The sequence below is a fragment of the Trichechus manatus genome, unplaced genomic scaffold (genome assembly GCF_000243295.1).
Source record: "Trichechus manatus latirostris isolate Lorelei unplaced genomic scaffold, TriManLat1.0 scaffold00080, whole genome shotgun sequence".
Lineage (NCBI taxonomy): Eukaryota > Metazoa > Chordata > Mammalia > Sirenia > Trichechidae > Trichechus > Trichechus manatus.
Window position 1 is genome coordinate 7,770,939 of NW_004444016.1, and position 17,110 is coordinate 7,788,048.

Consider the following 17,110-nt stretch of genomic DNA (forward strand, 5'->3'; position numbering starts at 1 on the left):
TTTTATGTATTTTGGAGCCCTGTTGTTGGGTGCATAAATATTTATTATAGTTATGTCCTTCTGGTGTATTGACCCTTTAATCATTATATAGTGTCTTTCGTTATCCTTTGTGGTGGATCTTACTTTAAAGTCTATTTTGTCAGAGATTAATATTGCCACTCCTGCTCTTTTTTGAGTGTTATTTGCTTGCTATATATTTTTTTATCCTTTGAGTTTTAGTTTGTTTGTGTCTTTAAGTCTAAGGTGCGTCTTTTGTAGGCAGCATATAGACAGATCATATTTTTTAATCCTATCTGTCACTCTCTGTCCCTTTATTGGTGCATTTAGTCCATTTACATCCAGCATAATTATTGATAGGTATGACTTTAGTGGTGTCATTTTGATGTCTTTTTTGTGTGTGTTGTTCATGGTTTCTTTGTTCCACTTAATTTTCTATGCTGAGTCGTTTTTCTTGATGTATTTTCTTTTCATCTTTTCATTGTTGTTGATTTTGTGTTTGCTGAGTCTTTATATTTTTCTAGTTTTTTATTTTGACTTGTAGGATTGTTAGTTTCCTTTGTGATTACCTTAATATTTACCCCTTTTTTTCTAAGTTTATACCAGTCTTTTATTTCTTTATATTGCCTTGACTTCCTCTCCGTATGAAAAATCTATGTCTACATTTTTTAAGTCCCTCTTTTTTGTTTTAATGTTGTCATCTTTTGCATATTGACATCTGTTTCCCTATTTTCAGTGTTTTAGCTTTGATTTCCTTTTATGACTTCCCTATCTGGGTTGATATCCGGTTGCTCTGTCCTGTGTTCTAGTCTAGGGTTGTTATCTGATATTACTGATTTTCTAACTGGAGGACTCTCTTTAGTATTTCTTGTAATTTTGATTTCATTTTTGCATATTCCCTAAACTTCTGTTTCTCTGAAAACACCCGAATTTTGCCATTATATCTGAGAGACAGTTTTGCTGGATATATAACTCTTGGCTAGCAGTTTTTTTTCCTTCAAGGCTTTGTATATGTCATCCCATTGCCTTCTTGCGTACATGGTTTCTGCTGAGTAGTCTGAGCTTATTCTTATTGACTCACCTTTGTAGATGACTTTTTGTTTATCCCTAGCCACTCTTAAAATTCTCTGTTTATCTTTGGTTTTGGCAAGTTTGATTATAATATGTCTTGGTGACTTTCTTTTGGGATCTACTTTATGTGGGGTTCAATGAGCATCTTGGATAGATATCTTGTCATCTTTCACAATATCAGGGAAGTTTTCTGCCAACAAATCTTCAACAATTCTCTCTGTATTTTCTGTTATCCCCCCTCCCCCGTTCTGGTACTCCAATCACTAGTAGGTTACTCTTCTTGATAGAATCCCACATAATTCTTAGGGTTTTTTCATTTTCTTTAAATCTTTTATCTGTTTTTTCCTCAAATAAGGTGGTGTCAAGTGCTTTATCTTCAATATCACTAATTCTGACCTCCATTGCCTCAATTCTGCTCCTATGACTTTCTACGGGGTTGTCTAATTCTGAAATTTTATTGTTAATCTTCTGGATTTCTGATTGCTGTCTCTGTATGGATTCTTGCAGCCTGTTAAATTTGTCCTTATGCTCTTCCCTAATCTTTTTAATTTCCTCTATTGCGTGTTCTGCATTTTGCTTAATTTCCTTCCTAATTTCTTGAAGAGTTCTGTATATGTATTCTGCCTCCGGTAATTCCAAGAAATTTTCCTCCTCTGGAAAACTTCTAGATTCTTTATTTTTGGAGCTTGCTGAAGCCATCATGGATTTCTCTTTATGTGATCTGATATTGACTGTTGTCTCCGAGCCATCAATAAGTTATTATATTTATTTATTTTATGTTTGCTTACTGTGTTCTAGCTTCTTGTTTTGTTTTGATATGCTCAAATGGGCTGCTCGTATGAGCTAGTTCGATTACCAGCACCTTTGAAGCTCTAATGTCCTGTCACCAGGTGGTTAGATCTGTTACTAGGTATGTGAGCTCAGGAGTCCGCCCACTCCTCCTGTATGGATTCAGCTCAGGTGCCGAGATAGATAGCCACCAAGTGTGTGGTGTAGGCTCTCACTTACAGTCCTAGACAGGCATGGGTGATTGGTGTAGGAACAGGCATCTGGCTGCAGCAGGGGGACACACTCTGAGCAAGGCAGGGGGCTGACGGCCGCCCCTGAGTGTCCAGGAGGAAGGAGTGTCCATGTTCCCTAGAGCAAGTGGGTGGGTAGGTTTTGCAGCCGGACTATGAACACCTAATGCTGTGGGCTGTAAGGACTAGGGGGCACCTCTTATTCATGGGCCCCTCTTGCAGGTGTCTAGGTGGTGTGGGTGGAGCCACCAGTCCTCAGGCCCCTGATGTGGGTAGGTGAAGACCCTGCTTAATGGGCAGAGCAGTGTCAAATGTCAAGAACCTGCCACTTCACAGCTGAAACAGTTGAAGTTAGAGTTCCAGTATATACCCTGTTGTACTGCAGTAATGAGGGCCTATGCTGTTGAAACGGGGCCCACACAAGTCTATGCAGGGAGAAAGGCACTCAAAGTCTGTGGATCCCTTATGCCTGTGCCTAGGCAAAGGAGCTGTGCCTATCCTGGGTTCCTTGCTTAGGGGAGCTGGCAATTTATTTTTTCCCATTTGTTAATTTGTTCACTCTCTACAGCAAGAAGAATGGCTCCTGGCGTGTGACGGATCCTACTTCCAGTCCAGGGGACTCTGCAATTGCTGAAGTCGTTCCAGGACCCAGGGCAGAGCAGGGAGCGGGGAGGTAAATGGGAGAGGTTTTTCCCTAAGGGATATGTTTTTGATCCGCACAGTAAGCCGTATGCAAGTACTTATCTTTCATGGAGGGCTGCTTCTCACTGGTTCTGGGTGGCTGTGTAGAGTCTCTCATGCTGGGTCTCCCCCTGGTGCAGAAAACACGCCTCCCACGTAAGGCTGCTTGCCTACTTCACCACTCTGCCCTGAGCTGATCCGGCCTGAAGGGCTCAGGCTCTCGCCAGGTCAGGTCTGGCAACTCCTGGCTACTTCCAAACAGTTTCTCCCTCCCCCTGCCACTCAGTCCGGTTCCTCAACTCTGCCTTTGATGTTCAGGATTCTTAGATTGCCATATATAATCAGGTCACTCGTTTTTTTGGGTCTTTGTTGTAAGAGGGTTCACCGGCAGCAACTGACTACTGTGCCAGCTTGGCCCTGCCTCCTATCTGCATATTCTTAATAGTGTTGTTTGATGAACAAACATTTTTAATTTTGATGAAGTCCAGTTTATCTCTTTTTCTTTTGTTGCTCATGCTTTTGTTGTCATATATAGAAATTCATTACTGAATCTGAGATCATGAAGATTTACTCCATGTTTTTTTCTAAAAGTTTTACAGTTTTGACTTTTACATGTAGGTCTTGCATCCTTTTTGAATTAATTTTTGTGTATGGTATGAGGTAAGCGTCCAACTTCGTTATTTTGTGTGTAGCTATCCCACAGTTTGGGATAGCACTGTTTGTTGAAAAGACTGTTCTTTTCCCCATTGAATGGTCTTGACACCTTTGTCTAAATCAGCAGTCCATAGACACATGGGTTTATTTCTTGACTCTTAATTCTATTCCATTGGTTTATATGTCTGTTGTTGTGCCAGTACCACATGTCTTGATTACTGTTCTTCTTAATAAGTTTTGAAATCAGGAAGTGTGAATCCTTCTACTTCATTTTTCTTTTTCAGGATTGCTTTGGCTATTATTGATTTCTTGCAATTCCATACGAATTTTACAACCAGCTTCTTAATTTCTACAAGGAGCAAGCTGAGATTCTGATAAGAATGTATTGAATATGTAGATCAATTTGGGGAGAATTGCCATCTTACCAATATTAATACCCATGGACATGGAATGTTTTCTTAGTTATTTAGATTTTTAATTTCTTTCAACAAGCATTTCATAGTTTTCAGAATATAAGCTTTGCACTTAATTTGTTATATTTGCTCCTAAGTATTTTATCCTTTCTGATCTTTTGTAAATGGAATTTTTTCCTTAATTTTGTTGTTAGATTGTTCATTGCAAGTATATAGAGATGTAATTGACTTTTACATATTGATCTTGTATCCTGCAACTTGCTGAACTTGTTTAGTAGGTCTAATAGGTCTAATCCTTGCTCCTTAAAAGCAAGGATGGTGAGACTACATCTCACATACTTTGGACATGTTATCAGAAGGGATCAGTCCCTGGAGAAGGACATCATGCTGGTAAAGTAGAGGGTCAGCGAAAAAGAGGAAGACCCTCAATGAGATGGACTGACACAGTAGCTGCAACAATGGGCTCAAGCATAACAATGATTGTGCGGATGACACAGGACTGAGCAGTGTTTTGTTCTGTTGTATATAGGGTCGCTATGAGTCGGAACCGACTCCAAGGCACCTAACAACAACAACAACAATAGTTTTTTTTAGTGCATCCCTTAGGAGTTTTCATATACAAGATTATGTCATCTTCAAGTAGATATAATTTTACTTCTTCCTTTCCAATCTATATGCCTTTTATTTATTTGTTTTTTCTTGTGTAATTTCCCTGGCTAGAATGCTGGTACAATATGGAATGAAAGTGGTGAAGTGGACATCCTTGTTTTATTGTGGATATTAGGGAGAAAAGCATCCAGTCTTTCACCATTAAGTATGATCTTAGCTGTGGATTTTTCACAGATGCTCTTTATCATGTTGAGGAAGTTCCCATACATTCATAATTTGTTAAGTGTTTTTTATCATGAAAAGGTATTGTATTTTATCAAATACATTTTCTGTGTCTATTGAGATGATCATGTGGGGTTTTTTTATTCTATTGATATGGTGTATTACATTAATTGATTATTGGATGTTAAACCTGCCTTGCCTTCTTGGGGTAAATCCCAGTTTGTCATGATATATAATTCTTTTTATCTGTTGCTGGATTTGGTTTGCTAGTATTTTGTTGAGAATTTTTACATCCATATTCATAAGAGGTATTGGTCTATGTTTTCTTTTTTGTGCGTGATATTGTCAAGAACTTTTTCTTTAAAGATAACCACAATATTATATCTATCATACAAAATACCATATGCAAAAAAAAACCTAACTTTTTTTAATATCCTCAAAGATCCAGGTAAACCTTCAAATTTCTCCCACTGTAGGTGATTCTAAGTGGCTGCAGTGCAATGAATTACTTAATATGGCCCTTCTAGCCACAGTCTTTGTGACTCACACACAATGATACAGTGGGACTATGATTGAGTGGGACTATGCAAATAACGTATATGGAACCTGTGATGGTTGGGGGTTATGTGTCAACTTGGCTATTCCATGATTCCCAGTATTATATGGTTGTCCTCCATTCTGTGATGTGTTGTGAATCCTAGCCTCTATGCCTGTAGTTGTGTTAATGAGGCAGAATTAGGGAGTTTCCTTGAGGATGTGGTCTGCATCAAATGTATATGAGTGCTTTGGGGAAGTTCTCTCTCTCTCACTCTGGATCCCACATCCGGTTCGTGATCCTCTGACCTGCAGTTCTTGGAGCTTGAACCAGCAGCCTACCATCTGATCTGCTGATTCTGGGATTTGCCAGCTTCCACAGCCCCATGAGCCAGCAGCCTATTGTCCGACCTGATTCGCCAGCTTCCACAGCCTTGTGAGCAAGCAGCCTGTCTTCTGACCTCCCAGTTTGGGTTTGGATTTGGGACTTGCCAGCCTCCACAACTGCATGAGATCCATTTCTTTGAGATACAGTTCATGAGTTCTGTGAGACATTGTAGAGAATTAAGGAAACCAAAGATGGGGGGGAGAGTACTGAGGGGAGGAGAAATAGTTGATGTTACAGATGATGGAGTGGGACAAGAGTTTAGAAAACTTGGATATTTGGGACATCTTTAACCTCTGCCCCATAAGAACCAGCTTAGTGCTGATCCTTATAAAAGAAATTATTCAAGAAATTATTCATTCAGTTATTCATAAAGATCCTCCCACCACCAGGATAATAAGGTGTCTCTGAGTATTAGAAGAAGTGGTTGGGGTTTTTTGGTGTTGCAGTAGAGAAGACCTGATTAGAGAGGAAGAAAGGAAGCAGATATCTATCTGAGATTAGACACCAGAGCCAGCAGAAGAGGACAAGGTATAGAGAAATAGATTTTAGCTCAGAAGACAAAGTGCTGTAACCTCGCTTCCTACCTTTCCATCCTAAAGTCTATCATACTATAAATCTGAACTCATTGTGCCATATTGGAGTGAAACCCAGTTCAGTCTATCTCCCCTCCTTGCTTTACTTCCTTCCCTGTCTAGGGCACATTCTTCTATCATGCCCTTATGAGTGCAACTTTTTTTCAATTCTTGGGCTTTCTCTGGGCCTGTCCTTCTCCCCAACCCCATGCTTGGATGAATGAATACTGTCATCAGGTAGCGGGGCACTATAGAAGAAAAAAAATCACCTGCCTCGAACCTGGACTGTGGGTACATAACTTATGGCTTCCAAACTTAGTTGGGTAATCTCTTTTTTTTGACCTTAGTCTAATAATGCTAGTCAATGTTTTCTTACTTTCCCCATGACAACAATGCCCAGCCCTCAGCCCACTCCTCTCATCCATTCAATCCATCACTCAATAAAGATTTATTGAGTACCTGCCCGGGGCCAGGCACTATTTTTAGGGTCTGGAGATTCAGAACTGAACATGACCAAGACAATCCTGCTTATGGAGCTTTGAACCCAATAATAAACCAATAAAGATATAAATAAAGAAGACTATGTCTAGTCAAGATAAATGCTGCGAAGAAAATAAAAGAGCATGTTGTAATAGAAAATGATAAGGGCATGAAAGGCTCTGTCAGATGTGGTGGCATTGGAGTTGAATCCTGAACAATGAAAAAGAGTCTACCTTATGTAGACCTGTGCTTAGGGCTTCAATTTCGTGGAAGTTCCACAGCAAGTTCCAAAGAAGTTTCTCCTACCATGTCTACCCACTGGCATCTTTGCCCATATACTCTGCCTTCCAGCTTGGTACTATAAATTGACGATGTTCTTGTATTACGGCCAACGCTCCCACTAGTGAATTAGGTGCCAGTTCCTTTTGCCTTCTCAAGGACATTGTTGCAGCAGGCTCCCCTTCTTTCTCCTAAATCACCAAGTTTTCCCTCTCTACTGTATTATTCCCATATTTATACAACAATGCTATTATTTTTCTCATCTTAAAAGCCAACTGTTATGGATTGAATTGTGACCCTCCCAAAATATATGTTATAAATCCTAACCTGTACGCCTGTGGTTATAATCCCATTTGGGAATGGTTGTCTTTGTTGTGTTAATGAGACAGGACTAGCATAGGGTGTGACTTAAATCAATCTCTTTTGAGATATAAAAGAGATTAAACAAGCACAAGAGAAGCAGAGATGGGGGAAGAGAGATGCCAAGCTACATGAAGATTTCTGAGGAGCAGAAGCGTGGAAGAGACAAGGACCTTCCAGAGCAATAGAGAGAAAAAGCCTTCCCCTAGAGCTGGCACCCTGAATTTTTCTAGGAGACTTCTGGCCTCCTAAGCTGTGATAAAATAAATATCTCTTTGTTAAAGCTATCCACTTGTGGTATTTCTGTCATAGTAGCACTACATAAAACTAAGACACCAACAAACTCAGAAAACTCTTGACCCCACTTACTGTGCCATTTTTTTGTGCCGCTTTAAAGCAAAACTCCTTGAAAGTGTTATTCATATGCGCTTAGCATAGTTTGTGTGTCCCCATTCTGTTCAGACTTCTCCAGTTAGGGTCTTTTCCTTCACACTTCATCTAAACTTGGTAATTTCTCTGCCTAGAATGTTCTTCCCCCAGAAAACTGCAAGGCTCACTCTCTCAACTCAGATCTGAGTTCCTCAGGGAGGTCTATTCAACCCACAACACTTAAAATTGCAATTTCTAACCTCCACCCCCAATACTTTAACATCAGGGACTCTTTCTGGTTTGTTCACTTATGTATCCTCAGCATCTAGAATAGGGCTTGCCTGGTAGTGGAAACTCAATAAATAATTATTGAATGAATGAATAAATCAATGACAAGAGCATTCCAGGCAGAAGGAAGAGCAAATATGAAAGGGAGAAGGCCAGAGTTCTAAGATGTGTTGAGTGAGGGGTGTAGAATGAAGATAGAGGTAGAGAGGCAGGCATAAGAGACTGCTGACCACTCTGTCCCTGTATCCCCCAGCTTAACTTCTGAGTTCTCTTCCTACTTCTCTGTCTCCTTTGAGGACCCTTTGTTCACCATTCTTAAACATTCATCAGTGTTTCCCAACTTAACTTCCTCAGACTTCTCCTTTTTACTCTATGACCTCCCGGGCTGGTGAGCTTATCCGTGGTTATGACTTCCACAACCACTTCGACATCAAAGGCTCCCCATATTTGTGTATCCAGCCCAAACCTGTCTCCTCAGCTGTAGACCCCACTGGCTACTGGACTTCTTCATCTGGAGGTCCTGGAGGCACTTCAAACTCTTAAGTGGCCCTGTCTGCAAAATCTTCTTTTCTTTTCGAGTTTCTATCCCTACAAGCTCCAATGTCATCACCTAAGCTGGAAACCTGGGCCCTCTATCTGTCTTTGCCCACCACATTCAGTCAACCTGGGACCTGTTAGCCCTGCCTCCTTAAGAGCTCTTGGACTCATCCTTCCCTTCAATCCCTACAGCTACTGTGATCCTGTTCAGGTCTTCACCCTTGCTCACCTGGACACATTCAATAACCCCCTCAGTGCTCCCTTGGAATCCACCAGTCCATCTTGTACTTGGCCACCAGTGGGCTTTTCCAAATACACCCCAATTCTATTAATTGACTGCTTTAGACCTCTTATTGACTCCTCCTTCTCTGCAGAGTGGCCTCCAAGTCCCTTCAGGACATGCCCTTACTCATATCTTTGCTCAGAGAAGAGATGGCTTCCGATTTCACTCAGAGCCAGAGCTAAAGTGCTTACTATGTTCTTCACGTACAGTGCTTCTCAAACTCTCTGTGGCAAAGGGCCAGTTTCTTTTTTAAACTTCCAATCCATTGCAGATGATATTTTTGTAAAATAGAATAAAAATGTTGCTGCAATGTGAAACTATTATAAAAGTTTCTAAACACTTATTCTTGACTTTGTGCTGACCTCATCATTGTGCAATAATAAACAATTTTTCAGACTGGTGTTGTCCTGGACCACACTTTGTGTAGCATTTCTTTACAAGGCCCTACATGATCTGGTCCGTGCTACCTCTCTGACCTTATCTCTCACCACTCTCTGTCCTTTGCTTACTCTGCAGAAGCTACACTGGACTCCTTCCTGTCCCTCTAACATCCCAGAGACCTCGGGATCATGTCACTCCCTCTTCCCTCTCCCTGAAATACTTTCCCCCAGATATCTGCAAGCTCCCTTTTTCAGTCCACCCTGGTCTCTGTTCAAATATCCCCTTATCAGAGAAGTCTTTCCTGACCATCCTATGTAACGTGACCATCCTGAACACTCTTTGTCCCTTTTCTTCATAGCATTACATTTGTCACAACCTGACATACTACATGTCAGATTATATTATATGTGTGTATCCCCTTCCCCCACCCTTCAACCAAAATCTGAACTCTATAAGAGCAGGAACTTGTTCAGCTTTGTTCACTGCTGTTTTCCTAGGGCTTAGATAGTGCCTGGAATATACTAGACACTTAAATGAATGAATATCTCCAGCTTCCTCTCACCAGGATCTCTAGCCATACCAAGCCCATTACAATTCCCAGGTCTAGCCATACACTTCCAAGGTTACAAGCTTTTGAACATGCTGCCCCCCCCCCCCATTTCCTGGGATGTGGTTCACGGGGGAATTAATATTCATCCCTCAGGGCCAAATTAAATGTCTCCTTTTCTGTAAGACCTCCCAAAAATCTTGTAAGACCCCGTCTTAGTTATCTAGTACTGCTGTAACAGAAATACCACACATGGATGACTTTAAAAAACAAATTTATTTTCTCACAGTTTAGGAGGCTAGAAATCCAAATTCAGAGCACTGGCTCTAGGGGAAACATTTCTGTCTCTGTCAGCTCTGGAGGAAAGTCCTCGTCTCTTCAGCTTCTGCTTCCTGGTTCCTTAGAGATCTCCATGTGTCTTACCCCATCTCTCTTCTGCCCAGTTGTTTAATCTCTTTTACATCTCAAAAGAGACTGACTCAAGATATACCCTACACTAATCACGCCTCATTAACATAAAGAAAACCCATTCCCAAATGGGATTATAACCACAGGCATAGAGGTTAGGATTTACAACACAAATATTTGGGGGACATAATTCATTCCAGGCCCTGGTGGTTCAGTGGTTAAGAGCTATAGCTGCTAATCAAAAGGTGGGCAGTTGGAATCTGCCAGCCTCTGCTTGGAAACTCTACAGGGGCAGTTCTACTCTGTCCTGTAGGGTTGCTATGAGTTGGAAGACACTCCACAGCAATTTTTTTTTTTTTTAATAATTCAATCCATAACAGACCCCTGTAGAGTTGATGCCTCTCTCTCATTGAATCACAACTATCTTTTGTCTCTCTCTCTTACTGGGTGAGCATTCCCTGAGGGCATAGATGTTTCTGATTCATGTTGGCATACCAGACTTCTAGCACAAGGCCTGATGTGGAGCAGGGGCTCTGTAGCTATGTGAAGAGTGGTCAGAGGTATTCAATTCAGAGATATTCGAATGTATGAAAATGGCTAGAAGTGGTTCATTTTTGACACTAGACATGTCCCAACAGTCTGGAGGAAGACTCCTTAGGGACACTTCAGGGGGGTTTCCTGACTCAGGTTGCAAGTTAAATTGGCCATCCTCTGAGATTCTTTGAGTCTATGGTCTGATGACCTGTGCAACTCTCCCATCAATGTTAATTCTCTATTCCCTTTCTCTACCATTGTGGCTCTGAAAGGAGGAGGGAAGCAAAGAAGCAGGGTTGAGCTTATATTCCTCCACCTATCCCTCTCCCATGTTCCTTGTGAGGCAGTGTTCAGCTCTCTGATGGGTGACTGCCTCAATGTAATGAAGAAGAAGACACTTGAAAAAGGAACTGCATTCCTTGACCACCCTCTTAGATGTCTGAGTTAATGTGGTTCAGAGGGTCCAGACTGTTAAGACCCTGTGAAGGGTCTGAGATGTTACCCTATTTGCTAGTTAAAAAGACAGCCTGCCATAGTTATACACATATGTACTAACAGAATCACAATATCTTCAGTTCAGAGATGGACTGTTTAATCCCAGAGCAGCTTGCATCAGTTCCCCATGTTCCAATTTCTCATGGGGTGTCTTGGTGGAAGCCAGGGTACCTGTGTGTGCAGAGGGCGTTTACACCACAGAAGACCCCTGAAGTTACGGAACTCGTTGCTTATATCAGACAGGTGATACAGCTGTCCTTCCTCTCTTGGGGGATGGGGAAGACAGAGAGCAAGAAGGGAAGAGACAGAAAGACAGAATGAGTGTGTGTGTGTGTTTGTGTGTATGTAAGCAAATGGATCTGAGTTTTATTACCCTTGAGCGGGAGCAGATGTTTCTGGGAGTGCACGAGGGAGAAAACATTCTGTATCTTCCAGGAATGTTTACCATTCAAACATCTATTAATAATCCAGTTGCCAGTATTTTATCAGAAATCCCTGATTGTACAGAAACTTATGAAGCTCCCCCACCCCCCCGCCTCACATACAGACCTTTTCCTTGCCTCATCTTCCTCTGTAGTTCTTTCCTTGGGGTAGGGGGGTAGGGTACCTAGGGAGGTAGGATGAAGAAAGTCAAAGTATGGATTCCAGGCCCAGCATCTAGTAGATACCCAGTAAAGATCTGTTGAATGGATAACACGGGGGTCATCTGTTTAAGATATTAATAAAGTGGGGTAGAGGGTTGGTTAGTAGAGACCTCCTGCTGACAGCCCTCCCCCCACCCTCCCCAGTCAGTGCAACTTGAGTCCATTCACTCTGATCCCCCTGGGACCTAGACGAAGCCCCTGACCCCTTGGAGCAGTGCCAAGGTTCCTGATATTCCTATGGCCAGGAGCGAGTGCACACAGGCTAGGGGCACACTAGAGTTCATTGTATCCTGCTGGGGTTTGGGGTCTCCAAGGTCCCGGAAGGGATTCCCGTCCAGTATCAGGTTTTCCATCTGGGGCAGTTCATCTGGCCGCGGCGCCCTGATCAGCCGGTTGCAGCTGAGATCCAGCACGCTGAGCTTGGCCGGCAGTCCGTTAGGTACCTGCTCCAGTCCAGCGAATGACAGGTTGAGAGAGCTCAATGTGCTGGGCCAGACGCACCTAGGGCCGCCGGGGTTTGCGGTGGCGCGCAGCGCGTTCTGGCTGAGGTCTAGGCGGTGAGGCTGCACAGCAGCCGCCGCCAGCACCGCACACACGCCGTTGGGAGTCTCCATCCCTGTGTTGCGCAGCCCCAGATCCTGGAGGGCGGGGAACTTGTGAGGACAGAGGGCCGCAGCCAGCCCGCGCTCGCCCAGTCCAGGGTTGTCCGACAAGTCTAGGGTGGTGAGAGTCGGGAAGGTGCGGAACTGCTCGCAAGATAAAGCAAGCGGGTGTGTTTGCGCAATGCTCAGTACCTTGAGGTTTGGCTTGAGCCACTTTTGCAGTTCGGCCAGCCAGGCACCCCCCGTGGCCCACGACACGTTGCGCAGGCGGAGGGTGGAGAGCGCAGGCCCTGTGGCTTCCAGAGGCGGCGGCGGATAGGTGCCGGTTACCTCCAGGTCCTCCAGCGTCAGTTCCTTGAGGCGGGAGTAACCGAGCGCACGAAGGACTGCGAACAGGAGCCGGGCAGGAACCCGGGCAGCGCCCACGGTGAGCCGCCGCAAGCGCAGAGCCTTTATCATGTCAGCGTACTGCTGCGAGTCAGGATCCGCGTGCTTTAGATACTTGTCCAGGCTGTGTCCACCGGCACGGATCTCCACCTCGACGGCAACCATACACTGGATTCCACTGGACCAGTCAGGCTGCGGATCCGTGAAGTTGCAGGCGCAACGGTAATCTTCATCGTCCAGCTCGCACGGCTCCGGCGTGGCCTCCGAAGCGGCCAGCTGCGGCGGCAGCAGCAACAGCAGCAACAGGCTGGGCGAGAGCTCCTGGGGAGAGAGCGGAGGTCAAGGCCGTCCGAGCCCGCCCCTGAGGATCCCCTTGCATTCCTCTGCCCGCAGACGCAACACTCACCATGGCCTAAGGGGCTTCGGAGCCTCTACACCCTTGACGCACTCTGGAAAGGGCTTTGGCTTCTTTCCTTTACAAGGGCACTCGCAGGATTCCGCACGCGGATCTGTCCCAATTCCTGAGGACTCTAAGAATTTAAGTAACCCTGTGTTTTCACCGTTTCCTCCTCGGATGAATGCCAGTCCCCTCCCCACCCCTTCCTCCCAACCAGCCCCCTCACTTCCCTTCCGGGCAATTTTGCAGTGGAAGAGGGCCCGTGACAGGAAGTATTCTTCAGGGCATCCAGGGCGTTTGGACCCAGGCAGTGCCAGGATGACTCAGTGGCCCCCAGGCTCTCTACTGTGAGTATGAGAAAGGGACAATTCCCGGTGCCTAAGGCCAGGACTCTGATCTCCTGGCCCCATCCCCAGCGACCTCAGCTCAGGAAGGGTTCACCTCCACCATTATTCCCTAGTCTTGGTTACTATTGTCCACCAGCCTCCCAAGTCCAATCCCCTGAATATCCTAAGATATTTAACTGGCTGTCTTTTCTAAGAGACTGTAAACTTTATCTATTGACTCCAAGGAGTAGAATTGGGTTCCAGAGAAGAAAGTTGGTCTGAAGTACAACTCCTGTACGTTTTTTTTTTTTTCTTCTTCTTTTCCCATTTTTTTAAATTGATGTAATTAAATGAAGTTTACATTTCAAGTTGGTCTCCCATACAGAATTTTCTTTTTTTTTTTAAACATACATTGTTATGAGACCCCAACTGTTCACCCCATTCTGCGACAGCACACTCCTCCCTTCTGCCCCTGATTCCCCATGAACATTCAACCAGCTCCCAACTCTCTCTGCCTTCCCCTCTCACCTTTGGACAGAAGCCGCCCCTTTGGTCTCTTATATCTACTTGTCTCAGAGGCACATTCTTCACGAGTATCAGTTTTTGTCCCACAGTCCAGACCAATCCCTGTCTGAAGAGGTAGCCTTGGAAGTTGTTTTAGTTCTGGGGTGATGGAGAGACCAGGGGCCATGCTTTCCAGGAAACCTCCAGTCTTAGTCAGACCATTAAGTCTGGTCTTCTTACTAGTATTTGAGTTCTGCATCCCATCGTTCTACTGCTCCATCAGGGACCCTCTGTTGTGTTCCCTGTCAGGACATTCATTGGTGGTAGTTGGGCACCATCTAGTTCTTCTGGTCTCAGGCTGACCTTTTTTTTTTCTTTTTCTTCTTCCTTGCTCCTTTGTTTAAGTAATAACTTTCTGAAAAGGAGAGGTGTTCATCAAAGACAAGTTGTCAAGTTATTCCCTCACTTACAGTCTCCATTTCTCATTCTGAAATGGGAAGTAGGATATTTCTGATACTAATTAAACCTCCCTCCCTGCTCATAGCCACATTCCTGTATTTAGTGAAGGAATTGCTGGAAGTATGTTGAATGAGGATTAGTTAGTAACAAATCTGTTTTGCCAAGAAAAAAAAAAAAAAAAAGTGTCCCAGAGGGTGAAATTAGGAGCCATGCTTTTACCATATCCCTCACATTCCGGGGCCTATAGACTTCTGGGGAAAGAGCTGCATGAAAATCATTTAAATTCCCACTTCCCCTTTATTCCTGGAGCAGCTGTGTCTTTGTCCCCAACCCAAACAAGGAGGCCTTTTGAGACCACACTGCTCTGTGTGTCTGTTGGGCAAGCCCTAATACTGGTAGCCATGCCCTAAGGCCAGGCCAGGGCAGTAACATCCCTGAGGACCAAGATGTGAGTATAGATTGGTGTTAAATACACTAGTGCTGTAGTCAGACAGCCTGGTTTGTAATCTCAGCTCTTATCACTGAGGTTGTGAGACTTGAGCAAGTTCCTGGGTCTCAGGTTTCTGGGCTCCCTCTTTGTAAAATGGAGATAATAATAATACTGTCTGTGAGTAAAGTCCTTGGCCCAGAGCCACATATATTGATGTTAGTGTTGCTGTTTTTAGGTGCCATCAAGTTGATTTTTGACTCATAGTGAACCCATGTGACAGAGTAGAATTGTCCATAGGGTTTTCTAGGCTGTAATTTTTACAGGAGCAGATCTCCAGCTCTTAGTTCCATGGAGATGCTGGGTGGGTTGGAACCACCAAGCTGCCAAGCGCTTAACTGTTTGCACTACCAGGGCTCCTTATATTGATTTTAGTGTTGTTATTCTTCTTCCTCAGAGTCTTTGAATCCAGAGGACTCAGGCCTTGAGGCTTTGCCTCCTCAGCAAAGCTCATCACCTTTGGGAAGGCACTCTTTAGGGTTGGGGGAATCCAAGCTAAAAGAGACAATGGTGGTTCTGTAAAGATCCCCACCTCACACTTTGATTCAAGAAACACCTATCATCAGTTTACCAAGTGTCAGGCATGGTGCCACGCCTTGGGATACAGACATGACCAAGACACAGTCCCTCAAACGCTCTCACTAGTTGGGGAAGGCAATCAGGGACACATAATTACAGTCCAGAGTGAAGGAGACTCCTACAGAGGAGAAACTATGGGCTCCTGGGGGCTCTGGAGGAAGGAACAGCCAGGCATGTAGAAGACAGGGTATGGGGACTACTCCTTATAAGATTAATAGTGTTACCAGGCAGATGAGGGCAGAAAGACAGTTTGGGCAGAGGTAACAGTTACCTCTGCCCAAACTGTCTTAACAGGCACTCTGTGCAGAACATAGCTTTTGTTGTGGGACTTCCCTTCCTCACTGGGAGCAAATTGTGGGTTTTACATGCCACATGTCACATGAGGAAGGGGACAAGGTCCAGGCCCTACCCCTAGCCCAGAACATGATGCACAGCAGTGCTCAGTAAATGGCTGCCCAGGGATGGGATGCTGGGCCTGGAGAGAAGGTGTGGAAGACAGAATGATGGTCTGCAGATATTTAACTGGTTGTTTTTTGGAATAGATGGCAAACTTCATCAGCTGACACCAAAGGGTAGGTAGAGTTAGATTCAAGAGAAAAAAGTTGATCTGAAGAACAATTCTCTTTCCTCAATTTGTTCTTACTTGTACCTTTGTCTAAGTACTAGCTTTCTAAAAATTAGATGCATCCAATAAAAATTCTTAAGTGCCACCAGGACTCTAACCTAGAAGAGTTGTGGAGAGGGGGAAGGGAGGAGACAAACATCAAACAGTAAAACCATAAACGACAGGTATGAAAACGGTTATGAAAGAGAAGTACATGATATTATACACTCTCCTAACAGGGGGACTAGTCCTGAAATTCTGAGTAGATAACATTGGTGCCGAGGTCTTGAGGATGGTGTTAATTAAGGGAACGATGCTGGTAAGGGACAGGGACAGGGCTCCAGAGTCTGGAACATCCTGTGCAAAAGTCCCAGGAGGAAAAGAGCAGGGCTTGTTTAGGGAACGAAGAGAAGATCCCAGGAGAGGTACAATGAGGTGTGATGCCAGTCGAGACTGAAGGTATGTGTAGGGACTAGACCACGCAGGGTTTAGCTAGGCACCATTCGGATTTCGAGGGTGAGGAACACTTTCTTTTTTTTTTTTTTTAAATTCACTAACTTTTCCCCAGTGCTTAGAAAAATAGTGCCGCTCAACTCTCGGTGAAATAACTATTTTATCCTAAAAAATAATGGGAACTCACTTTTATGCAGGACAGCCAGATAACTGTATTTGTCTCATTTTTCTCATCTGTAAAATGGGAATAATGTTCATAGCTGTGAACTTTTCAACGAAGTGATGTGCGTTCAGCATTTGGCGTGGTGCAATTCGTCTAGGGTGTGTTTGGGCTGGGGAGGTTTTGTTTGCTGAGTAAATGGTGACGCTACTAGCTTGTGTCAGCCGAAGCTGAGTTTCTTTTCTTTCCCAGAGTTGCGAAGGAGAGACAGCAAAGGCCGAGCGGGCGGGGCCTGCAGGTGCGAAGCTCTCCCGAGACTCCACCCTTACGCAGCGCTAGGCCTCAGTTCGGTCTCCTAGCCCCGCCCCACTCCCACTTCGCGCCCCT

The 17,110-nt window shown here is 44.2% G+C and overlaps 1 protein-coding gene across 1 annotated transcript; it reads right to left on the bottom strand.

Moving 5' to 3' along the window:
- Positions 1-10,426: 10,426 nt before the first annotated feature.
- LOC101344727 (monocyte differentiation antigen CD14) lies at positions 10,427-13,286 on the bottom strand. Its single transcript, XM_023735613.1, has 2 exons — positions 13,161-13,286; positions 10,427-13,075 (listed from the first exon to the last, which is right to left on the bottom strand). The coding sequence occupies exons 1-2, from the start codon at positions 13,161-13,163 to the stop codon at positions 11,951-11,953; spliced, it is 1,128 nt and encodes a 375-aa protein (XP_023591381.1). The 5' UTR covers positions 13,164-13,286; the 3' UTR covers positions 10,427-11,950.
- Between the last annotated feature and the right edge of the window lie 3,824 nt (positions 13,287-17,110).